This window comes from Acomys russatus, chromosome 4 (genome assembly GCF_903995435.1).
Source record: "Acomys russatus chromosome 4, mAcoRus1.1, whole genome shotgun sequence".
Taxonomy (NCBI): domain Eukaryota; kingdom Metazoa; phylum Chordata; class Mammalia; order Rodentia; family Muridae; genus Acomys; species Acomys russatus.
The window spans coordinates 43,936,934-43,962,338 of NC_067140.1; the positions used below are offsets into that span (position 1 = coordinate 43,936,934).

The window sequence follows — 25,405 nt, forward strand, 5'->3', positions numbered from 1 at the left end:
CATCCAATAGTATCTGTTTTGTCTTTAAGACCAGAGCATCATAGGAAATGGAAGATTTCTGCCGGCTCTTGTGCTCTTCTGGGGAGATCAGAGAAGGCACCACTTTCCCATGTGGTGACTTTCACATGTAGTTGATATGATTGAACAGCACAGTGAGCTTGATTGTTGAGCTTTATAATAGAAAAATTATAAAAGCTCTCAGTTTTGGGGTGATGTTGAAAATAGTATCCCTGGAGTGCGCAAGATCCAACTTACTAGACAGAGTTCTTAAAATATTTCCTGTGAGGCATCCAACTAGTGAATATATTTGTCACAGCTGTCTTCACTTCACTGTAAAAATTACACATGATATTATATCTATAGAAGTGTGTGTGTGTGTGTGTGTGTGTGTGTGTGTGTGTGTGTGTGTGTGTGTGTACACCCACCCAGAGAAATGAAGGTTTTGGATCAGACACACTTGTGTTTACTGAACTATGTGCTTGGCCACCTGAAAAACAAAATAAGCATGGGCCAGTGTCTGCCTTTGGGCCGCACATCTCAGCTAGTGATCACTTGCATAGTTGACCTTGCCTTTTATTGAGGGCACCGGGGAGCCACGTTATTAAGCACCTTGGGCCAACCCTGATTCACCTTACCATCATTTTTCTTTCTGCACAGATGAAAAGGTCCTCAGCCAGATTGTTTTCTTTTTGTTCTACACTGGGTGGTAGTGATGGGGTGGGGGAGAGGCATGATTTTTGCATGACTATGGGTCTGCTCTATAAATACGCAAATTCAGGCCTTTGTTTTAAATGTAATCAGCAAGATTGCATTTGCATTGCTTGTAAGTGAATCACATAAGTGAAATTACATTGCCTGCATCTCATTTGGTATCATAAAATGTTATGGGATACAGGCTGTTTTTCTCCAACTAAAGTATCTCGAGTTAGTATTAGGGAGCTTGCTTTCATTTTCCTTTGTGACCAAATTTGTTGTGTTCTTCAGAGCCACGGTCGTATTTTCACTTATGCTGGTTAGGAGAGAAATTCTCATTGGAGTCCTCTAGAATGAGCTAAGATATTGGTTCAGTAGGGGGTAAATGGGAGTTTTAAGACTATCTCGTCTCATGTCCTGTCGTGTAGCGAGCGATTGCTAATCACTTTCTGTCGCTAGTGACAACTGCTTACTAAGAGTAAATGCCAGTCACTGTTGGTTGGGGGCTATAAAGCAATTTGAAGCTCTTCAGGCAGTTGGCTATGGAAAGTAGTTTATATGATTAAAAAAAAAGCAATCTAACTTGAGTCAATTACCATGTTTTTGGTAACACTTTGAAATCACATTTTCCTAGTTGTCTAAAAGATATCCTTAAAGCCTGTGACTTGGACTGCATTTTGAGATTTCTTCACATTTTTCCTTCAAACAATTAACATAATAAAAATTAATAGTGACTTCAAAAGTCCCAGTAACGAGTGAGCATGTCTGATTTCCTTTCCCAAATTTCTCCTTTTTTCCTTTTCTCTTTTAAGATGCAGTCTATTATATAAATAGTTCAGCTTGGCTTCGAAGTTGTGATCCTCTTGCCTGAGTGCCCCGAGTGCTGATTTCACTGCCTTGTTCCCCCATGTCCTTTGAAGGTTTTTGTAATTCACGGGTTTAGGTGTGGTTGCCCACAAAACCTCTTTATTAGGCACATGACTGATAAAGCCCAGCTGAGCATGAAGACCATGTTCAAAGATAAGCCAGTTACAGCTGACCCCAGCGAAGCACAGACCCTCGGAGGTGAGGCCCATCTTTGGCTTTGGGAGCAGTGTTAAAAAGATACCTCTTCAGGTGGGTCAAACAGGTCAGAGAACTCGGAAGGGTAGAATGTCGGGGATGAAAACTACACCTTTAGAGTAAGGTAAGTTTTACTTAGTTGGTTATTTCTCCTGTCAGAATGGAAGATTTCAGCTTATGTGAAGAGAAAACTTAGCTTTTCCCTTCACTTATTTTCAACAGGATTCAGTTTCATACTCTTAGGTCATTAAAAAAAACATCTATCCATGAGAAATACATTTAATAGAGAAGAGGAAGACTGAGTATGGTGTCTCTTTAATTAGTAAACTCTCAATTGAAACATAACAGGCAAATAGGAAGTCTTCAAGTTAAATGTGTTCTAGGCTATAAACTCCTACAAAGCAAACATACTTGTGTGACCAGTTTGGAGTGTAGTTTAAGGATCGTTTTGTTTGTTGTACTTGGTAAGATAATATTAAAAGGTCATAATAATTAAAATATTGTTGCTCTCTATGTTTTTTTAATGCACAAAAAAGATGGTTTTCCAATTGCCAAGCGGTTCATAAAGGAGATAACTGCATGGGTTGAAGTTCCAGTCCCTCCCGTAAAGCCCTTCGCGGCTGGATCTTCTGGGGTATAGAGTTACCTGCCTGTCTGCTGTGACTTTTATTTCACTTGTAGTCACTTAGGATTTCCTGAGCATTGCTCTCTGATTGAAAAAAAAAATTCTCTGGATAGTGTTTCCGAATTGATGGCCTTCTTGAGTTAAGACATTTCTTTTTTTTTGTCTAGCTTTACAGATAGCTTTATTTTATATTCCATTCATCACCATTTTCTCATTGAAAAAATTAACTATGCTTATCCAGCTTCAAATGAGCAGCTGCGCTTTGAAACCGGATCTGACTCTGGGCTGTAATTGGCCCAGTGAAGGAGACCAGGCTTGCTCATTCTGAAAAGAATTGCTTCTGACTGTGAAGCATTCTTCTGCTTTCTTCTTTCTTCTTCTTTTTTTCCTCCAAATTTGGAGTCTTCCCAAGCCATGAAATAAAAAGAAAGAAGAAAGAAGGGTGAGGGGGAAGGAGGGAGGGAGGGAGGGAAAGAGGGAGAGAAAGAGAAGAGAAAGGGACTAAAGAAAGAAAAGACAAAAAAAGGGGCTCACAGCAGTTTTTGAATACTGAGAGCAAAGCACCCCATTTCCTGTGCCTTCTGAGAGATGACTTGAGACTAAGGCAGGGTGGAGAAGCCGGGAGAGGGAAGTGGAACCGCTCATCCCAGAATCTAGTTGAAGCCTCAAAGAAACCAACAAAGCAGCCAGAACTACAGTGCAGAGAGCAACTGTTTAAGGTCCTGGTGTCTTCCAGCCATAAACCTGGAATTTTCTAGGGATCTCCAGAAACTCCACTTACAGGCAGAAAGCGTGGACTGACCCCCTTGTGAAGCTCTGGTGACTGCTGCTCCCACCTTATCAGATTATAATTCCATCCAAGGGATCCCCAGCACCACTTCACATACAAAGGAGAGAAAAGGGTTCTTAGCAACTTCTGACACGTGACTTGACAGCCACCAAAATGGTGTATATAGCTGGTGTTTAACAGTCATTTTGCCTGTCTCTTGAGGAGCCAGTACCCACCCTTGAGGCTGTCTTACTTTTCCCTACTCTTTCTTTAAGAAGCTGACATTCAACTTCACCATATCATTACCTGGCTAGTACTGAAATTATTAGTGTAAGTGTCACAAATGCCCTATATGTATGACTTGAATTGAGCTCCCTAAAAGTCTAAGAGTACTCCCTGGGCTGCATTGTGCCATTGTGTCTCTGTCACATCACAGCTGTTGGCTTGAGTCTTTATCACAGAGCTAGATTTTTCTCCTTTTAAAAGTACATTTAACAGAATAAGCGAAACAGTTAACAAGGTAGGTCCCATGCCTGTGTCTGGGTCTTTTGTGTTTGTTCTGTTGGGTAAGTTATTTCTACAGTACTCAGGCAGCCAAGAGAGCAAAAATCAGCTCTATGAGAGAGAATTAGGCATTAAGAGCAAGTTTATGTGGCACATACAGAGTCTTCTTCCATGTTCCTCAGCCCCAGAAATCATCTTCACTCATAATCATTCAAATAGCTCAGGACCTGGCAAAGTGCATACAGCAGTAAATCTCATGAGTAAGTTTTTACACTTCACTTTTTCCCTCTGGGCACAAGGGTCTTTAGACTCACCAGGCTAAATGCCTTGGATTGGACCCATCATGGAAAGTTTTCTTATGCATATTGTCATAGCAACTTTCCACTTGCTCACAAAGGTATTGGACTGACTACTAGAAAGCTGCTGTAAAAGTTGACCCCAATGATCCTTTATACATGGCAAATAGCATCTAATAGCTTAGAGGCAGATAGTTGTGTATTTTGTTTTTAAGAGCATCAAGAAAAAATATTTGAAATGCTCACTGGTAAGTTATTTAATGAGCACTATTTAAACAAAAACAACAACAACAAGCCCAAACAACAACAACAAAACTAGGAAACAAGCCACCATACTATACTATCTGGCTATGTGTATATTATACCCCATAATAACCAGAAAACAGCATTTTCAAAGAACATGAATCATAGCATTGTTTATTGTATTGGAAGCTAATAATATGTCTTGACTGTATAGCTACTTTTGGGATATCAGCATCCATGAATAAACACAATTCTAAACGGATATTTGATTTTTGTGTTATACAAATTGTGCATTGTCTCCTAGAAAGAGGTTGGAATTGATGCCTCTAGTTAAAGTAGACATGTTCAAAAATCTTATCATAGCCTTGTAAATAGAATGGTGAACTCAAGTATTCCATTTTGATAGGCTTGTTTGGTATAGTCCTTCTTTTACTCATTCACTCATTGTTATTGAATTCCTGATATATATTGCCAGGCAAACAAATTGCAAGTCTGGAACTTTTTTAACAACTTGGAATGAGAATCTCCTAAATTCATTGTGGGCAGAGTTGTTCCATGCGCTGCCCACAGATGATTTGTTTGTCTAACGCTTATTCTTTTGGTTGTTTTTCTTCATATTACTATTTTATGCTAGTTAAACATGGCCTCTTCTCTTTCCTTCAGGATATCTTAACCTCTTTGAACTACAATGCCTACATATAGCCTAAGTTAGACAAAGGAAACAGCTCAAAAGAGGCAGACCAACTGAGCGGAAGCAAACCTCACCAAGACCATGTTGGTGATGGTGGTGATAACGATGGTGGTGATGATGAGGAAACGTGTTAGCCATGTGCTAGTTATCCTAATAAAATAACATAAATTGTCCCTACTTGTAGTGGGGTCCAATGGTACCTGTGTCCCAAAAAGGTACAATGGTAGTTCCTTTTTGTAGATGAGAGAACCAAATGAAAGGGAGCTGTCCAGAGTGACCTGGATTTCATAGTTGTTCAGTTTGCTGAAGTTTATTGTTGGTTTTGGGTCCTGCTAGTCTCCCAAGGAGTCCTTGATATAGATTAAAGATGTGGGTTTTCACTATTTTCTTTTACAAAGCGAAGTGTATGATAAAACCATGTGGACCTGAGGTCACAAAGAAATGTAAAGGAAGTATAACCTAGACTTGCAAGCAGATTTGGAATGGCTCCACTGACAGAGGATCTGTGGAGAAGCCTGTCCGAGGATGACTTCTTCAACTTGAAACACAAATACGGAGGGACTCGGTGTAAGGAGGCGTGGAGAAATCATGTTGAATGTGGAGTTAGCAGGTAGCTTAGGCTTCAACTCCCTTCTTTGTACAATGAGGCCAGTGTTGGCTGGAGCCAGTGGTCCCCAAGGCTCCTTACAATTTCAAGCATTCTAAGCGATCAGGACAAAGTTACGTAGCTCTCCTTACATCAGATGCTGGACTTGGAAAAAGTTGCATGGATTGTGTGAGAATTCAGTACAGAAGTCCCCATGGAAACATCACAGTCATATACTCATAGGTCATGGATTATAGAGGGACCACTTAAAACTGTTATTTTATTCACCTAAACACCCGAACTGAGGAGAAAAAAAAATATCAAAAAGAAAAGCTCTTTCCCAACCTTGAGGTATTTTGGAAGCCTCATGAAAGGAATGTCTCAAGGGTCAGGCTGATACAGAGGCTTTAACGAGGTGAAGAGTACCCTGGCCTGTGACAGGTTGGAATAAAGCACTTGAGATTCTGGAAGAACTGGTCAAGGGTGTTCTGCTTCGAATCATAAACACATATATGGCACAAAACTATGAACACTGGCCTAAGCAACTGTCTCGAGCTTCTAGTATCAGTATTGCTGTTGATTCACTTTTAATTCCAATATCTGACTCCCATTTTATTTACTATGAAAGGTGGACTTGGTACCTAGAACCTGCTCCCTGGTTCTAGCATTCTGAATGGGTTGGGATGGCTCCCATAGCTCAGAGTAGGTTTGGAGTAGTTAGGTTCTCATGGGGGATGGGTCATAGATGTAACTGGTTTGAGGATAGTTTCTATGAGAGGGGGAGACAAAAGAGAAGCCCACCATGTACAGATAACTCACATCTGAGTCAGAACAGGTTGCTGTGTGGAGTCGATGATGACGCTGCTGTCATAGACACTGGCATCTGGAAAATGGCAAGAGAGGCAGGTCAGTGCTTCACGGCATTGTTGTGGAGTCATGGAGACCGTTTGCTCTGGGAGTCGCTGAGCCACCATCTTGAAATAAAATCTGTGGAATTCTGTGCTCTAACTGCGGTCAGAGAGGCTAGCATGTGATGCCAGTGCTAAATGCAGCAAATGTAAGGAGTCTTCCAACACCAGGGAACTGTTTCCAGCTTCTCCAGAGGAACAGAACCAATAGAATAAATATTTATTACAACGAAGTGTTAGGCTGGGTAGTCCAGCAATGGCTGCCTACACACTTGAATACCTGAAAGCCTCAGAGCTTCCCAGCCAATGAGGATGGATGCCTCAGTAGACACAGTCTGGCACTGGAAAGCCTGCAGGAATCCTGGAGAGCCACTGGCCTGCGGTCCATGTAGGAAGGCTGACGAAGTTGATGTTGACAAAGGCTGGCAGCACAATAATGTTGTAGGTGCGCCCACCAGCAAGAACTGAAAAGGACAAGGGCACACCTCTGCTTGTGCCTGCACATCTAGCTGCTGTCAGGAAGTTTAAGTCTTCCTTCAGTTAACGCCTCCTGGATATACCCTCGCAGACGTGCCAGAGGTCTGTTTCTTAGTTGATCCCAGATATCATCAAGTGACAATGTTAGTCATCATGCTGGGCAGTGGAAGCTGGACTCAGGTGGACATGCTGGGACTATAAGGAAGAAGCTTTAAAATCTGAGCCTTTCCTGAAAGGAGGAAGACAAGGACAAACTGTAGTCTCTGGAATTAAGCCTGTGGTCTCACAGCTTAGTAAACAGTGCTGAGGTCTGTTTCCTAACCTGAAGTAAGGCGAACAGAGAGAGAGGTCGGAGTGGTTTATCCCCTTCTTGTGTGAAGCTTGGATTAGAACTTTTTGAATGCAGCCATCGACTGTCAAATTGAGCTCAGGATCCTGGCCTTGGACTGAGCTGAGTGGTCAGGCTGCCACATCTTTGGGGAGCTGATTGGCACAGGGCTGGAAATGACGGCTCTGCAGTTGGGATGTTCACAGACTGCAGAGAAGGTTCTAAATTTGGTGTTCTAAATCGAGGCTGTCTCAGGATAACTTGGGAAGGGTGCGCGTCTCTCCCTCCTTCTTCATCACGTACATAAAATGAAAAAGAAGTACTAGTCTTAATTGTTTAGCCTCCAGGCCCTTGGTGTTTGCTGTGTGTACGGTCATTTGCTTCCCTAAACTTCCATGCAGTTTGACGTTGCTGACAGCTGACATCCTGTGGTATAAGAATTTTCCTATTGCCTCTAATTGTCCACTAATACCGAAAAGCCCTGGGTTTTGTTTTTGTTTTTGTTTTTTTTTTTAATGATATACCTGCCTGACATCCCGCATGGGGTTTGGCATTCTAGATGCCACATTTAATACCCAAAGAACTTTTTGAAGCGGCTGTTGACAGCCATGAGGCTTGAACCAGAATTGTCCCAGCTCTTCTTGTGACACGGTCCGTTCTTTTTCATTATATTATTCTTTGAATTTGATGCATTTAGTTCTGCATTCTCACTCTGGTGTTCTCCAGAGCAATGGTGATCTTTCAGACTTTTCTCGTGCCGTGCCTGGAAATTTAAAAATGCTGTCTTCTCTTTGCTTACCCTCTAATTGCTTAAAGCAGGAATCTACCAGCATTTGCTTGTTTTAACTGTGGGAAATACCAATGAAGCTTACCATTTGTTCTGTTCTCCGTACCACCAATGGTGAGTGGAAAGATTTGGCCCTGAGTGATGGTCATGCCTGATAACACCAGAACTGAGTGGGCCCTAGTGATGGTGTTGGCTGTCATCAGCTTTATATACTTTGAAGATAAACAATTTCACTATTGTTTTCTTTACTAAACTCTTGTCCTTCTTTCTTTTTTTTCTTTTAACCCATGAAAGAAAATAAAATGAATGTGATACAGCCCATAAAACAGATTTTTATGGTACACTTGGTGGCCAGTGATATTGAGTGGTGATGGAACAGTGACTTCAGAAATAAACTGAGTGGAGGGAGAGGAGAAAAGAAGCCATTCACATCTGGGCTCTGATTTGCACTGAACGTCAGCTGCAAAGGTGGGAGGCATTTTTGATTCTCCCTGTTCCCGCTGTGGGTGGCCAGAGCTGCCAAAAGCATGATTTTATTTATCTTGGAGGAGTTGCTGTAATTGTTGACCAGAGCTACTGGCATTTGAAACTCATATACTGCTGAATACATGGTCTGTTGGCATTCGAAGAATATGGCCATGGTATTTCTCACCCCAGGACAGAAGTTACATAGCTGGTTCCCTCAATGGCCTGGCTCAGGACTATAGGCATCTCCCATCACCCGGAATGTACACAGGCAATTGTGTCTGGGTTTGACAGCTTAAATGCCCTTGGGGTGGGTTCAGTAGAGAGAAATGGTTAAGAAAATTGTGACAAAACCACCACATGCAATATTCTGCAGCCAGTGCCAATGTTTACAAGGAGCCTTTGGGAACATTCAACATGCTGATGTTATAATGATTGAAGTGGAACAGGAAAAACACACACACAAAGAAGAAAACCTAGAATATAACATTTTGAGCACATAATGATCCCAATTCTGTTTTTTAAAAAAAATCACAGAAGGAAGAGGAAACGGAAAGATACCAGAATGTTACTAGTAGCTATTTCTGGGTGGAAGAATTACGAGCTCTTCTTTTTTTGCTTTTTATACATGTGCACTCTTGATTTTACCAAAGTTCTTCCTAACTTTAGTAAGCCTACATTTTTATAATCAGAGGAGCACTTTTTTTTTTCTTTTTAATAGTAAAACCTGATTTCTCCTACTTTGGGGGAACTCTCCTTTGTGGACAGGGACACTCGCTCACCGCTGGCCTCTGTGCTTTCTCTGAGTGACTGCACTAACACATTGTGGTGTGAAAGTAACACCTACTTGACAGGAGCATGAGGCAGCCCTGGAAGATTTGACAGTGTATACGGTGAGAATACGGAGTGTCAGGGATAGGGCTAACTTAAGGAGCATGGTTTCCTCCAGTGAGGGGATGGGGCTTTGTTGTCTGTTTATATACCAAGACTGGATGTGGAGCAGTTCATCAAGGACAGTATTCAGGTTCCGTCACCCTGCTTAAATTAGGGCAATCCCAAGGCAGAAATAGCAGAGAAACAATAACCCTATAATTAGTGGTCCTCTGCCTTGTGCTTTGTGGCTTTTCATTACTTCTCCGCAGTATCCTTAGGAAGCAAGTATTTTTACCTAAATACAAATTCAAAACTGGAGCAGGTTTAGTTCTTGCCTGCATCTCAGAGGTTGTCAGTTTGTGCATTTGGAATTTAAATCTGTGCCCATGTGTCTCCAGAACCTACTGTGCTCATGAAATTTTCTCTCGAGAGTCTAGTAAAATTCACGCAGGAATTTATATTAAGCCATTTGCTTTTCTTTTAAATGAAATAAGACATGGAAGCCAATGACATTTGGATTAGTAAAAAGACCTGACAGAGAATAGAAGTTTTTAGTTTTTAAAGTATTCTCTGTTTGGCATTATCAATGTTGTCAAAACTAGACTTTCAGAAAATTTTTAGGTACTTAGAAGTAATTTATTTGAAATCTGATGCATACTTGTATTTCTCCCTCTGAGCATTGGATTACTTAGAAGAAGGGATCAGCCAGGGAGGCAGTACAATGGTGAATAGTCCTAGGAGTCAGACAGACTCCTCATGTAGTTGAAGCTTCGTGCTTTATGGTGGTTCTGACATTGGGGAAATTATTTAACTTCATAGCCCACTATCTCTCATCTGTAAAATGGGATTGATAATACCCACTTCAGGCTTCTTGCAACAAATAGATGATGTAATGCTTGGAAAGCATTTGGCACAGTTCCCAACCCATGGTCATAGCTCCCATTGATGACAACTATTATTTTTATTGCTGGGAGTTGAGAAGCTTGGAGCCTGTGCTCAGTTCTACTGTTGACTTTGGCTTTAAGAAAATCACTCAACCTCTGGCCTTAGCCTCCCTGTGGGATAGTAACAATGTTCTAGAAGGTAAAGATGGGACAGAAATTATGCATGAGGAAGTGTTCTCAAAGGGTGTGGGACCTCACTGATAGTTGTGAGCAGCGGTGAGCAGCAGACAGCGAATCATTCACTCTTTTTGGGTTGAAGTCTTTATTCTGGCTCGTCTATGGGAGCGCAGCCTGCACAGAACAAGTCCACGAATTACACCGAGTCCCCCTGGGGTAGAGAAGCTTTCTTTTACCCAGAAGCATTGCAGTGCTATCCATCCATCCGCCTGATTTGTTGCCTCTCAACAAGGAAGAGCTCAACTCAGACAGGAGCCTGGTAGTAGAACTTAATGCATCTTTCTGGCTTATAGAGAGTCTCCTGACAGGGCTGCTGCTGTTGGTGCTTTCTTTCAGGAAAGAGGGGAGGGTGAAAAGAGACTGTTGCTTTCTGCCTTGCAAGCTGTGTAAGCATGTGGGGGGGCTGGGGAACACCAGACAGACGCAATGACTGTGTGCCTGTGTGTAAGCTTATCTGTACCCCTTAGACCAAGTGACTGCTCATCTTTGCTGCAACCCTTTGCAACCCTAGTTGCCATCAGTGTTCAGCAAAACTTCACCCTGGTAAGTTCACATCGAAATCCCTGCCTCTTTTTGCAATCCCCATAGTGCAAGTATTGAATAGCTGCACTCTCGTAGTAACCATTTGAGAGTCAGAGCAAATAGAGGGAAATTATATTCTATTCCCACTGCACCCATGGCCACGAATTCAGCACTCTTGATGTGCTTCTCGCGTGGTGATGCAAGAATGAGAATGGCGCAGTACGTTCTTCAGAGCCAAAGGCTGACTCTTGCTGGGGACGAGCAATCTTTTCAGAGACAGTTTCCCAGTTCTCTTCAAATATTAGATTCCCTGGGGACTTCCACTGCCTCCACAGAAGAGGCCCAGCCCAGCATTAACCAAACTTAGTGTCTCAGCAGAGCCTGCTTCCCTACAGTGGACATTTGGGGATGTCACCTGCTACAGTGACTTGTTTCCCATTTTCTGGGAACTATTCTGGGGCTTGATAAGGGAGCCGCCATGTTTATATTACTGTGACTATACAGAAGAATACAGACTCAAAGGTGTTCCCTTAACTACCCCTCCCTAAAAGATGATTTAAAGCAGACAGCGAGCTACAGAATTTGCAAGGCGAACTTTCTCATGTGGAAGAGAAAAATTATTGCGATGCCCTTTAGCTAAGTACACTCACTTTAGCCTTTATGGATGGTGGCGGTCTAGTGCTCACTTCACAAGGAAGAGAGCTTGAAGCTATTTCAAGGCAGAACCCAGAGATGGCCTGGAAAGATATGTGATACTGCAGCACACGCAGTACCTGGTGAGAGTAGCTCTCTCTCTCTCTCTCTCTCTCTCTCTCTCTCTCTCTCTCTCTCTCTCTCTCTCTCTCTCTCTCTCTCCTCTCTCTCTCTCTCTCTCTCTCTCTCTCTCCCCACACACACACCCCCACCTCTCTCTTTCAAGGAAGGTGTGTGTTCCTGCAGAAAAAGGCAGAATGAACTAAGCCCTCTTCCATTTACTCAGCAGTGCTTTAGCCGAGATGGCTGCCGTTCCTGAGTCTTAGCAGGGCTGCAGAGGCTACAATAAGCTACTTGTCAGAATGCACATGTGAGGCGTGCATCTTGTGGAGTTTAATATTCACAAAAGTACATAGAAAGAAGCGTAAATGGAAGTACAGTTGGAGTTGTACAAACGGTGGATGAAAGTTTTCTAGTAAGGCTTCAGCAAATGTTGACACACAACCGAGGATTAGCTGCAGTTCGTTTCACCAGCCAAACTATCCCAAGAAGTGTCTGATGTGGAGTAGAACAGGAAGGATTTGGATGCAAACCATCATGAGACCAACAGAATGAGGAAAGGACATATGAGCAGACACAGGAAGAAAGTGGCTCTTCCTGAGTGCAAAACCGGGATCTTGAGAGGTTTGTGTACTGTTTTACTGTATATACATACATGTATGTGTACACATGTAGGCTAGCTATTGTTTCATCTGGATAGAGTTTGAGCCATACTTTCGGCTTAGAAGTTTTCACTTGTGCATTTCTGTTGCTTATGAAGTTTGACACTTTATTCCTGAAAGATACTGAATTAATTGGGGGGGTCAGTCTTAACTGTAATAATGATTAATGTTCAGATTTTGTAAAAATTGATATTTGAGTAATAATTACAACTAGGCGCCAGTAATCTTGATGCAGTTGTGAAGGAGAAATACAAGCTTTAACGAATTTAGGAAACGTCACCTTGCAAATGGAAAACTCTTCTTGTAAACTTGAACTGAAGACTTCACCATTTCTTCCCTTTCCATCTTCCCCTTCCAATGTTAAATACTGCTTCTGTTTTGTCAAAAAGACTTCACTCTGGCTCTCCACTGTTAAACTACTGAGTTTTCATGGAGCGGGCCAAAGAAAACAAGCCCTCTTCAGTGTAGACATCCCCATCTCCAAATAATCCCTTTCATTCATGTTTCTCATGGAAGACGGTCATCAATAGTAGATAAAGCAAATGTCTGTGACAGCATGTGAAAGATGGGTCATTTATAAAGAAAGTCTCCATTCTGAGTTCTGTTCATTAGCAAATCCAGGATCAGGGTGTCAGTGTCTGCAGAGGTCCTGTTTTGCTTGCATTGTCCCAAGGCAGAAAGCAGGAGGCTGGGACATGGCATGAGCAAGAGGAGGCCGAGCTTGCTTTCATAGTAAACTCTCTCTCCGATGAAGAATCACTGTAAAGATAGATGACAGTGCTGTTAATCCACCAGTAGCCGAGGGTGCCACCTCTGACACTGTTGTGTTAACAGGGGTTAACTTTTTAATGCTGCTTGAGGGACGCACATGGGAACTGTCCCAGTGTAGCAGTTATGCCTTTGTTCAGCCTCAGAGGCAAGCCCAGATTACAGTTGTAAACAAGCAGTCACTTGTTCAGGGTAGAGCCATGGTGAACAGGCAGGTCTTGATCCTCTAGATGACCTGGAGTGTCACACACACACACACACACACACACACACACACACACACACACACACACACACGTATAATTCCTTGCATGTTGATTATATTTTGTTATAATCATAAATGGAAATTGAAGACTCCAGATGATAGAAATAGCCTTGTGGTACTCTCCTGTCTAGATGTAAGATGAATGCTGCCAAACTCTTATCGTGGAAAGGATGGGGCAGAAAGTTATACAATCTCATGTGAAATTAAAAAACATATTAAACTAATTTATAAACACACAGAAAATTAGAGTAGGAGTTAGTTGACCCTCAACTGAATGCAGGTTGTTTGCATCTACAGGCAAAAATTATTTTCATTGCTTTCAGTGCTCTGTAAATTGCACAGGTTTAGAGTGGCCCAAAGAATAAGGCTGGTGGCCTCTATTAGGTCATGTAACCCCAGTGGCTTGAACACTGCCTTAAAGGACGACTGCTTCAAAGCCTTACATTTTCCTCCACACCACCAAGGGACACTACTATATAGCAAAGAGTGCATGAATTTAAACAGGCCAGGATCTAAATGCAAATCTCCAGGATTAGTGACTGAACACCAAGGAATTTTGAAGAACACAAAAGAGGTGCACAAATGCACCCAGTCTTCCCAAGATTAAAGGTAACAATGTCCCAAAGCCCCAGACACAGAAGATGAGCGATGCTGACAATTAGGCCTCACTATTATGAAATAGGGAGCCTGGCTCTCTCACTTTAAGTTGTTACTTAGAAGATGTCTGCTGGGCTGGAGAGATGGCACAGTGGTTAAAAGCGCTTGCTGCTCCAGCGGAGAACCTAGGATCAGAGCCCAGCTTCCACATGGCTGCTTAGAACCATCTATAACTCCATATCCAAGATTATTTGCAACCCTCTTCTGGCCTCCTTGGCTAGATATATCATACAACAAACACACACACATAAGTAAAAAGAAAATACATCTTAAAATAATGAATGCAAATGTCTGTTGAGTGGCCGAATCCAGAGACGGCAAACCTTGCTGTTGAAGCTCTGACTATGCCACTCCCAAATATGATATCCTGGTTATTCAGTGCTGAGTCACTTGGAAAATAGCAAATGCTCAAGAGGTTTTCTCCAAATTTTGCTTATCTGCCTAAAGACAGCTCCTCCAAGAGACTCAATGTCACCCCTGTCTGTCCCAGAAGTTTCATCAGCCAAAGAAATTCGAATGCTGTCACAGGAGAAAAGGCCTGCCAGTGAGCTATGCCACAGTGATTCTTCCTGTTTCTCCCCAAGGACCCAGGCCCCCTCCCTCAAAAGCATCCTTACCTAAGCTCTCTCTCTCTGTCCCTGTCTCCTTTCCCTTGGGAAGGCAACAATATTAATGGCCAGGTTTCCCTGCCTTTTTGAATGCTTGCTTGTGGGTGCACAGATGCATGTGTGTGACCTATCCTCTAAATGTCTAGACAGTAAATATTTTAGGCTTTACAGGCCATATGGTATTTGTTGCAACTATAAAACTCGGCCTTGGTGTATTGAAAGCAGCCATAGACAATAGTTAAACAAATAAATGTGGTTGTTTGCCAGTAAAATGTTACAAAAACAGTCACTGGGCTAGATTTCGTCTATGGCCTAGACTAAATAGATAGAGAGGCCAATTGGAAAGGGTAGGGAAGATTGGTTGCCCAGTGTTCTTATCGGTAGACCTTGCTGGTGTCCTGCAACAGGAAAACTCAGGCAGAGCTTGGGCAGTGCTAACAGAAACTGCAGTAACATGAGAGATGGCATTGCTCGGGTTATTGTTAGACATAATTGGGCGCTAGGATTCCAGTCAGACCTCCAGCGGATTTTCATCTCAGCTGATTGGCCAGAAGCACTCTAGTTTATCAACTTGGATACAGCAACTCATAGAGAAGCATATATGTCGAGCTCTAGCTTGGCAGCACCCCCAATGCACCCCTCAGAGTGGGGAGAGGATAGTCTTCCATTGCCACTAGTCAGTTAGTTAGCCATTTCAGCGAGGGGTATAAATGCAGGACTAAAGGCTTTTGAAAAGTAATTAAATGTTAGAACCTGTTAAGGGTCTTAGAACTGCTCACTTACCTTGAAACATATTTACATGAATTTCCATATTTGGGTGAGAATTGTGTTTTTGCCTTAAGCATGACTAGTTTTGTGACTCTATCAACTAATCAAAGATGGAAAAAGAAACCAACAATGACCCGTAAAACCTAGTCCAAGTGGGCCCTGCTTTCTTCTTCTTCTTCTTCTTTCTTCTTCTTCTTCTTCTTCTTCTTCTTCTTCTTCTTCTTCTTCTCTTCTCTCCTTCTTCTCTTTTCTCTTTTCTTCTTCTTCTTCTTTCTCTTCTTCTTCTTCTTCTCCGTCTCCTTCTCCTTCTTCTCCTTCTTCTCCTTCGCCTTCTCTTCTCCTCGTCCTTCTTCTCTCTTCTCTCCTCTTCTTCCTCTCCTTCTTCTTCTCTTCTCTTCTTCTCTTTCTTCTTCTTCTTCTTCTTCTTCTTCTTCTTCTTCTGCAAGTGTGTTGCACAGTACCCAGCATCTAAATAAATACAACTGCTACCATTCATTAACTGTCATGATGCTATTTTAAGAATGCTGTGTATTCAGATCATGGTTGCAGGAGACTGCCTAGGTGGCTGCTCATATATACCCCTTGTGCAAGTGTGAGTATGATGGTTCTGTGCATGATGTCGTCACTTCCCTATTGCCTCTCCCTCATGTTCTCAGCCCTGTTTCCCCCTCTCGACTCAGCTTGCCTGTGACACCATGTGTCTCTGGCTTTTGTAGTCACTGCTGAGCTGACCTTTCCTCTTTTGCTCTCCTTCTCTCTTCCCCTATGTGGAGCCATGTCTGTCAGCTTTCCTAAGATTAGGAGCCCCTTTGAAGCTGTGAGGCCTCAGCTCCATAGTCCGGCTCTCTCTGGCTCAGTCTCCCTCCAGTCTTACTTGGGCTTCAAAACTTCTGCTTCTCACAGTCACAGGGACACTCTTCCGGCCACACCTCCTTACTCACAGGTCCCCCGAAGGCTAAGTAGCTCCACAGACCTGCATGACCCTTATTTCTTCCCGACTTTTAAAGTTCTATGTTTTCATCCAAAGTCAGATTCCAACATTGGGTCATTCTTGGGTCCCATCTTTCTGACTCCTTAGAACAGACAGATACTGCCTCCCACCTTTCCCTCCCCCAAGTACCTGACATTGACACACTCACTGCCCTGGGTTCTGAGTTCACCGTCATGCCCTTTCCTTACTAGCCACACATAGGCAGTGCCCGCTGTGCTCTACTTTATCCCATACTCTGCAGAAGTCTTCCATTGTGATGCATGCATGTAGCTCCCCATACCCTGCGTTCACACGCCACATCTCAGTGCTCCTGACAGCTGCCTCCACAACCCCTCATGTAATCCGTGGGCTCTAGGAGGTGCTCAGCAAGTCCTTGTGAAATAACCAAATCACCAAGATGCTTGCCAGTAGTAGTTTTAACTTGTTGACTATTGCAGAATTCTTAAAGATTCTTTGTCTCCTTGCACCCTGCATGGTTCCTGACACACATATAAAATAAGTGGTTAAGAAATAGTTGTTGACTGACTTATCTGACCAGCTCACTGCTTGGAGGAATCAACTTCCAAGAAAGTGTCATATGTCACCTTTTGGCAAGCATAGGACCATTATCTAGAATTTTAAGCTAATCAATATGGCTGTCACATTGGAGTAGAGACAGACATTTAACCCTGGACAATGTGTGTCTGGTGGGTCACTTACACCTAATGCTGTGCCATCTGAGTGACTTCCAAGGTTGATACAGTAGCTGGCGTGATGGGATGCAAACACCTCGAATGTCACCACACTTGTGGAACTGTGAGATCACATCACATGCAGTGCTTTATGATTTAAATTGTTACCACTTAATATTCACTGAACGTCAGCACTGTACTTTCGTACTCAGGAAAAAAAAAATAGAGGCAGCATGCACTCGTGAAGTGGGCTTTGTTCTCTATAATTAGTTGGTGGTAGAACAGTGTTGATACAGCGGTTCAGCAGTTACAGGGGAGCGGTGCCCTCGGTGCAAATGGGAATGTATTTATATACCTGGTTCTGTTCTGCACACTCCTTCACCTCTGTGATGGTTCTCGGGTGTGGTGGCCAAACCAGGGAAGCTTCATCAGCTTGTAGTTTCAGGAAAAAGAGAACAGCTCCATCTGGAAGCACCTTAGTTAGAGTGGACATTTTTTCCTTTGGTTTTGTGTGCTATCTAGTATTCGGTCACCCTTCGCAGCAGCAGATACTCCTCGGAGCTCTGCCTGGACACTGGAGTTGCCAGTTCATAACTCTTCTACAAAGTCTCCCTAGTTCTGTCTTTATTTGGGTGGGTCTGGACTGCAGTTAAGGTTATCAGGGACCCAGACTGTGAAGCCAAAACAAGAAGATGTGTTAAAAGACCTTAGCACCCAGGTGTGATGTCACTTGCCCACAGTCCTAGCACTAGGGATGAAGAGGAGGGAGATTCAAGAATCAGCACTAGCCTTGCCTACATAATAAATTCAAGGTTGGCCTGGGTTATATTAGACCCTGTTTCAGAGAGACAGAGAGACAAGAGAGAAGGAGGGATGGAGGGAAGGAGAGAAGGAAGGAGAAAGGGAGGGAGGGAGAAGATGGTGGATTGTTTTCCTGGAACCCTGTTGATCTGGCCCTGTTTCTATACACAGGAAAGGAGGAAGTGGCATGCCCAGTGTCTGGAAGGCCACATGTACTAAAAGCACACATCCCTGGACTCCATGGTCAGGGCTCGTTTTAAGGTTTATCAGTGGAATTAGCCTCTCTTCAGAGACCCGCATTTAAAATCACAAGTTTGTGCTTGTGACTTAAAATCTTTAAGAATGCAGGTTTCTATGTCCAATAGTATTTTAAAAATCAAACTTTTATGTTGTTCTTTCCCTTAGTGCACTATAATATGAGTTAAGAATTTGAGAGTCTTCATAAGATGGTAACTTTCATAAGAACTGAGGTCTCTTTAAATATTATTGGCTGACAGAGTTTAGGGGATTGATTTATTGGACTTTTCATCAAATTTTATTATTTTTTATTTATTGTGTGTGTGTATGTATGAGTGTGTGTGTGTGTGTGTGTGTGTGTGTGTGTGTGTGTGTGTGTGTGTAGGCAGGTAGGTCAAGACAGCTTTCAGGAGTTGCTTCTCTCTTTCTGCCATGTGAGTTGCATGGATTGAGTTCAAGTTGTCAGGCCTGATAGCAAGCATTTTTAACTGAGCCATTTCACTGGCCCACATTTTACGATTTTTAAAATCACTATATATTCTTCAGGTCCTGATAACTTCCAAAGCAAAGTGGATGAAAAGAGAAAGGTACTGGAGCTCTGAAGCCAGGATGTAGCTCCTCAGGGAAGTGTGAGGCACTTTGCACCAATCAGTGTTTCCCAAAGTGTGAGATGTGTTACTATTGGTGCTGGGTGAGATGTGTTAGAGTGGATGAAGCTTAGATAGAATTGAATTTATTTTAATGTGTAATTGAAAAGAATGGCAAACATAACATCAGAGATGATATTCTTCTTGTACAAACTAAAAAATACATAAAGTGTGAGAACTATAAGACCCTTAAGAAATTAACAGTAAACTGAAGACTGTGAGTGAAGCTAATGATTACAGAAGATACAGATGTGGTTGAGCTGAGTTCTTTCCAGTGTTAAGAGCTCTATAATTCTTAGCCTAACCTGTATGTATGTATGTATGTATTTATGTATGTATGTATGTATGTATGTATTGTAAGATTGTTTCTATGTGTATATGTGTTTTGCCTGTATGCATATCTGGGCACACATGCATGTCTTGTGTCTAAGGATGCCAGAAGAAGGCATCTGGATGCCCTGGACTACAGTTACAGGCAACTATGAGCTGCCATGCAGGTGCTGGGAATTGAACCCTGGGTCCTCCAGAAGAGCAGTCAGTGCTCTCACATGCAGAGCCATCTCTCCAGCCCCATTCCTTATGTTTTTAATTGTTGTACTTGCAGGTTTTGCATTTGTCTTATATCAAACAAAATGTCTAGTTCTGGAGGTATTATAGCGCACATAGAATTTTAGCTTTCATGCTATCTGAAATATTCTATGTTAAAAATGAAAAACTTAATGTCACATTGGAAGGTTTTGCAGATAAAACCAGCAAATTGCATCAGTGAGACGTGATGGGTTTAGAGTGGAGCAGAGGCTGATAAATACATTGAGATCCTGTTGAAGTGCTTGATAAGGGGCATATTCCACCTTCACAGCAATGAGAGGCTAACACAGTGATTATTGTGCTTAGGGTCTAAAGAATAAATCCATACCACATGGTAAGGACATTTCCTAAAGATTTGTTAATGGACACACTATTGCGGAAGCAGTGGTACTCTGATATTTGGGGGAGAGTTGGTAAAAACCACAAATGTGTCAGTACTAAATAGTGACATACTTCCTTTGTTTGAATGTCCAACTTATACTTAAGCTCCAGAAACAACATTTGAGACACGCAGAAAATGGGTATAGTTTGAGGCCCGAGAGAATTTAAAAAACAAGAACAACCCAGGGTTCCTCTGTGTAGCCTTGGCTGTCCTGGACTCACTTTGTAGAGCAGACTGGCCTTGAACTCACAGTGAACTGCCTGCCTCTGCCTCCCCAGTGCTGGGATTAAAGGTGTGTGCCACCAGGCCAGGCTAACTGTGTAGAGTCTTAGTAGTTCAGAGCAATTGCTGCTCTTGTGGAGGACTTAGATTCTGTTCCCAGAACCCTCATGGTAGTTCACAAATTGCCTGGAACTCCAGCTCCTAGGTATTTGACACCTTTTTTCTGGTCTCAGAGGTCACCAGATGGAGGCAATGGTGTACAAACATACACAACAGTAAAACACTCATTAAATAAGGCAAAACAAAATGGAGAACTAATTGGAAGTGAGTTCGAGACGGTCGTTTGGACATCTCCATGGTCTAGGTTAGTGCTTGTTTTTCATGAATTCATTGATCTGTCAACTCACACAATGAATTCTGACACCAGAAGTATAGCGGCTCCAACCAATGTCTCTGTACCTAGGATAGGCTCCCAGGGTTCAGAGATCACTACGTACCCTGAAACACACAGGGAAAGTGGAGAAACTGACCACTTGGCCAGCGTCCCAATTACAGAGGACCACAGAAGATGTTTTGAAATACTTGGAGAACTGTTGTGTGGAAAAGTGACTGGACTCTTATTCTCTTACTATTTAAAAAAGCAGAATGAGGACCAAGAAGCAGTGATGGCAGGAAATAAGTTCTCAGAGTGTGGACTCTATGGCTATTTTCGTGCCATATGTTGTGTATAAGAGAGATCACCTTCTTATTTTCATGTGAATGTGCCTGTTGTGTGCATATGCACATATATGTGGCAACAGGCACTATTATATCCCCTTTCTTCCAGATGAAGGAAACAGGCAAAGGGTTAAGCCAGTTAATGTGATTTTTTTTTTTTTTTTTTTTACACCATGCATGGTTTGAATCTGAAATGTCCCAAAGGCCATTTGCTCTTTTAAAGGTTACTTTGCTAGTAGTCTGTGGTTGCTGTTGGGAAGTGGTGCAGTCTGTAGGAGAGCAGTGAGGAAGTGAGGCCAGGGGAGGCATATCCTTGAAGTAGTAGGACCTTGGCCTCTTCTCTCAGTCACTATTAGCACAACTATGAGAGCAGCTTTGGTCCACCACACGCTCCTTGCCATAACTTTTGGCCTTAACCCAAGTCCAGAGCAACAGGACCAAGGGACTGTGAACTGAACCGCTGCAGTTGTGAGCCAAAGGAAACCTTTCCCCGTTTAAGTTACTCATCTCAGGTGCTTTGACACTATGACACACACTTTCATACCTGTTAAGTGGGATTCAGAGCTGTGTATGTAGTCTGGCTCTGCAGCCTCATGTACTTTGTTACTCTGCTTCGATTTTCAGAGCATGTGCTTTGTGCGTACGCTGTATTTGACAGTTTACATTTTCACAGCAGCATAGCAAATTAGGCATTGCTATTTTCATTTTATAGACGGAGAGAAACAAGGCTCAAAGGAATTAAGAAACTTGCCCAAAGCAAATGACTCAGAATTGCCACACAATAGGATTCTTGGATCATGCTTACTTCCCCAAGAGATACAGAATCTGGAGCTAAAATCTTTTGTAAGGGGAGTTAGGTATCTTTCACTCATTGAACATTCTATGCGTTTATATCATGTATATTATCCATATCTAAACAACACTACTTCCCTGGTTCCTTCACTCCTCCCCTCTCAGCTTGCCCTCCTCTTTTTCTTTTTCTTTTCTGTTATTAATAACCTTCCAGGTCCAATTAGTGCTGCCATATGCACATGGGTGTCTGGTCACCCACTGAGGCACAAGTAACCTAGCAATGGCCACATGCCCAAAGGAGGGTGACTGACTCTGCCTTCTTCAGCAGTCGTTGATGGCCAGGAGCTCCTCCCATAGGGTAGGGCCTCTGCCATCCATGCTAGAATTTTAACTAGTTTGGTCTTAGGTCTTGCGTGGCTAACCATAGCTATTGTGAGGCAGTGTGTGGAGCAGCCACATCGTGTCCAGAAGTCAGCATTTCACAGCTCCCCTCACCAGAGTTCTCTAAGCTCCTTCTACCTTGAAGCTCCCTGAGCCTTGGGTGGTAAGGGCTTGATAGAGACAACCCACCCAGAGTTGAGCATTGAGTTAGCTACCCTCAGCACACCAAACAGTTGTGAGTCTCGGAAATAACCACTATCCACTGCAAAGGAAACATCTGTGACCAAAGTTGAGAGCTGCCCAAATCTATGTTGTTTGTCTGAATGGGACGAAAACTATGTGCTGAGGAAACTTACCTCAGCAATTGGAATGGCACTGGGCAAATAGAAGGAGCTTGAGATCTCCCTTTCTCTGCAAACTTTGGGATGGAAATTAATGTCAGCTAGGCAGGGAAAGGGTAAAGGGGATGTAAGCTTTGTACAAAGTATTGAACAGGACACTAAGATTTTGCCGTTGTTTGGGGGTTTAATAAAAACTGTGTTTTCTTCTCATCTCTCCACATAATCTTGTTTCCCCCTGAGAGTACTCAAGTGTGTGCAGATCTCACGCTGATGTTTGAATCTGGCCCTGGGGCTTCGGTGGCCTTGGTAAAGTGCTCACATCTTAAGATACTTGACATGATGCTCTAGGGAAAACAGTGGGTCATCTGAGAAGTCAGTGGCATGAGCAGTGAGTAGCAAAGCTATTGACTACAGAGAAAAACGGGGTGTGAGTCTTCCCACAGGTGAACGGGCAGATCTGCCTCCCACAGACAGTCTCTTGCGCGTTCTCTGTAGCCAAAGCATCCGGCTTGACTTGTCTTTTCAAGGTGTTTATCAGATGCTCAGTGTAGAAGCACTAGTTTTCTGCGGGGTTGTCTCCACTTTAATTACCCCTACTGAAACTTACCTACTGTCCCAGACATCTTACTGTCGATTTTGGAGTCTGTGGGAGGAGATACGTTCCTTTTGTGGACTCCCAGGTGATATTTATCAAGCTGTCCTATGATGTGGCCCTGTGGTGCCCAGTCTTATCTTCTGTAGCCATCTCCTGCTTTGAACTTTAAGTTGTAGGAAACGACCTTCCTGTCTCAAGGTCAGAGTGTGTGCATTCATTTTTTTTTAATCCTCCCCAGCTGCTTTCTTCAGTCATTCCTCTGTCCGTCTCCCAAATGCGTACCATTTGTCTTTGATAATATCATGCTGGTAGAGTCCATGAGTGACATGTCTCTGCATGTCTTTTCTTTCTGTCTAACTTGACGTCTTCAACTCATTCTGGCCCAAAGTGGAAGTGAGGTATTTTCTCTCTTGTTCTTGTCCCCCACCCCCATTTCCACTACCGTGCACTCCATGCATTAATTCTGAGCTTGTGTGTGTTTCTCTGGAGGGTGTGGGAGGGTGCAGAAAGAAGCTGAAGTGACTCAAAAAGCGAGGGCGTTCCCCATGGTTTCCCAAAGATCACTGTCCAACGAGTAGTCGAGATGGGGAAACGTTCTGTGCCGTGTGATGATTGGCTGCTGGCATGCTGCTAAGATGGGAACCATCGAGGCTGAGCATGGGAGCATCTCTTGAGTATAGTGAAGAGGGCTCACGAGCCATAGATGAGATCAGTGGGTCAGTAAACTTTCTCTGGGTAACAGCATATTCATTCATAGGCCTGACAGGAAAAAGCCTTGGATGTGTTTTGTACATGTGAAACTTCATTTGGGGATTTCTAATTAGATTGACTTCAATCACTGCATCTGAGCTCCTGACTCCGCCTTACTCTTCTCTCTCCTTCTTCTCCTTTCTTCTTCTTTACTTTGCTTCTTTGACAAAGATGAAAAGAGTACGCTCACATGGAAGAAATTTGAGGACTATCCAGGCTGCATACGAATGTCTTTATTTTTCTTACTGCAATTACCTTGTTAAAGAAATTGTTTTTCTAAGAAGACAGAGAAAAAGAAATTAAATAAGCCCTGCGGAGGCATTCTGCATCAGAAGATTATATGTGTTTCCCTGTGTTGTCTGATGCCTGCCAACTATCAAGGGTGGGGCTGTGACATAAAGTACATTTCCTTATTTAATGCTTGACACTCCAACCTCCACTTTGCCTAGTCTCCTCTCTGGTGGCCTTCGCTTCGCCCTTAGAACGGCTGCTTTCCCTCTGTAGTCCACGACAAGTGCACATGCCTGAAGAGAGACTGAAGGAGGCTGTCGGAGGAGAGTTGAGACAGTTGAACCATCTTTAACTTGGAACAAACCTCTTAAATAATTAAAACTGTATGTTCCAAGAGAGCCAGATTTGCATTCCTTTACCACACTTATTTTAGCACACTTTGTTACACTCAATTAAATGAAAATGTTCTGTTTCATTTTCTCTACTTTGGGTTGATCACTTTGCCTTTTGGTTCTTATGGCCCTCATGTAATTTCACAGTGCTTAGGTCTCTGAAACTGTATGTGTAATAATGCATACACAGGTATACACAAATCTATTAGAAGACATGCTATTTGTACTAAAGAGAATCTTTGCCCAAGGTGTCTGAGCATCCCCTCGAATCTAAGGGGTAATGTGGACTACAGGTAATTCCTGGCGGTAAAGATGAACTTGACAAAGTTCTTCTGGTGTTTAAAAACAAGCAAACAAACAATGCCCTCCACACAAACAAACAAAAGCAAAACAAAACAACAACAACACTAAAAAACCCTATTATGTGGCATTCCTTCACCTCCCCCACAATTCGATCAGTAAACCTCATAGCAAAAGTCTGCAGACATGAGAATGAGAGTGGAAAGGAAACTAAAGGAAACTGACCGTGAGTGCTGTTTCCACATCTCCTGGCTGAGCATGCGCAGGCTGCTCTCTGGAAATTAGCTCTTCGCTTAATCTGTGCATGTTTAAGAAGGAACAAATGAGATATCTGCTTCCCAATGAGCGGTGGGATACTGGAAACATGATGAGAGAGAAGGGCCATAATCTCACTTCCTCGGTTGGGTCTCAATCTCCTGAAACTTCAGTATTAATCACTATCAGTTGCTTGGACTTTTTCTGACTCTTCCCTTTTAATTTTTTTTTTTTTTTTAACCAGGTAAGTCACACACTTAAGAGTTTTCCTAGTAGGACTGTAGATGAGGAATGCTGTCTTCTTCATATCCCCCAGGTGTCCCTTTCTGTCCTTGCATTGGATTGTTTGGGTGTGTGCATGATGACAGTTGATATGTATGTGTGATGACTATTAACATGTTTAACTATTACGGGATCTATTATGTCTACTTCAGGGTCGACCCCATCCCATATGACACTCCAAAACCAGCGGGCCACACGCGGTTTGTCTGCATCTCAGACACACACTCCAGAACAGATGGTATCCAGATGCCTTATGGGGACATCCTTCTCCACACAGGCGATTTCACCGAGCTGGGACTGCCCTCAGAGGTTAAGAAGTTTAATGACTGGTTAGGTAAGGAATGATTGCGTTCTGGCGGCCCCAATTAACCTTTCCCGGTCTGAGTGTCACTCACTGCG

At 42.9% G+C, this 25,405-nt stretch overlaps 1 protein-coding gene across 4 annotated transcripts in view; it reads left to right on the forward strand.

Moving 5' to 3' along the window:
- Mpped2 (metallophosphoesterase domain containing 2) overlaps positions 1 to 25,405 on the forward strand; it is a 165,469-nt gene that overhangs the window by 26,083 nt on the left and 113,981 nt on the right. For 2 of the 4 annotated variants that reach the window (XM_051144292.1, XM_051144293.1), the window contains exon 3: positions 25,159 to 25,340. The exons of 1 other annotated variant lie outside the window; for it this stretch is intronic. In XM_051144292.1, the coding sequence (XP_051000249.1) occupies positions 25,159 to 25,340 (182 nt within the window). Of the gene's footprint in view, positions 1 to 25,158; positions 25,341 to 25,405 lie in introns of those variants that run through there. One more of the 4 variants, XM_051144294.1, reaches the window with a different exon arrangement.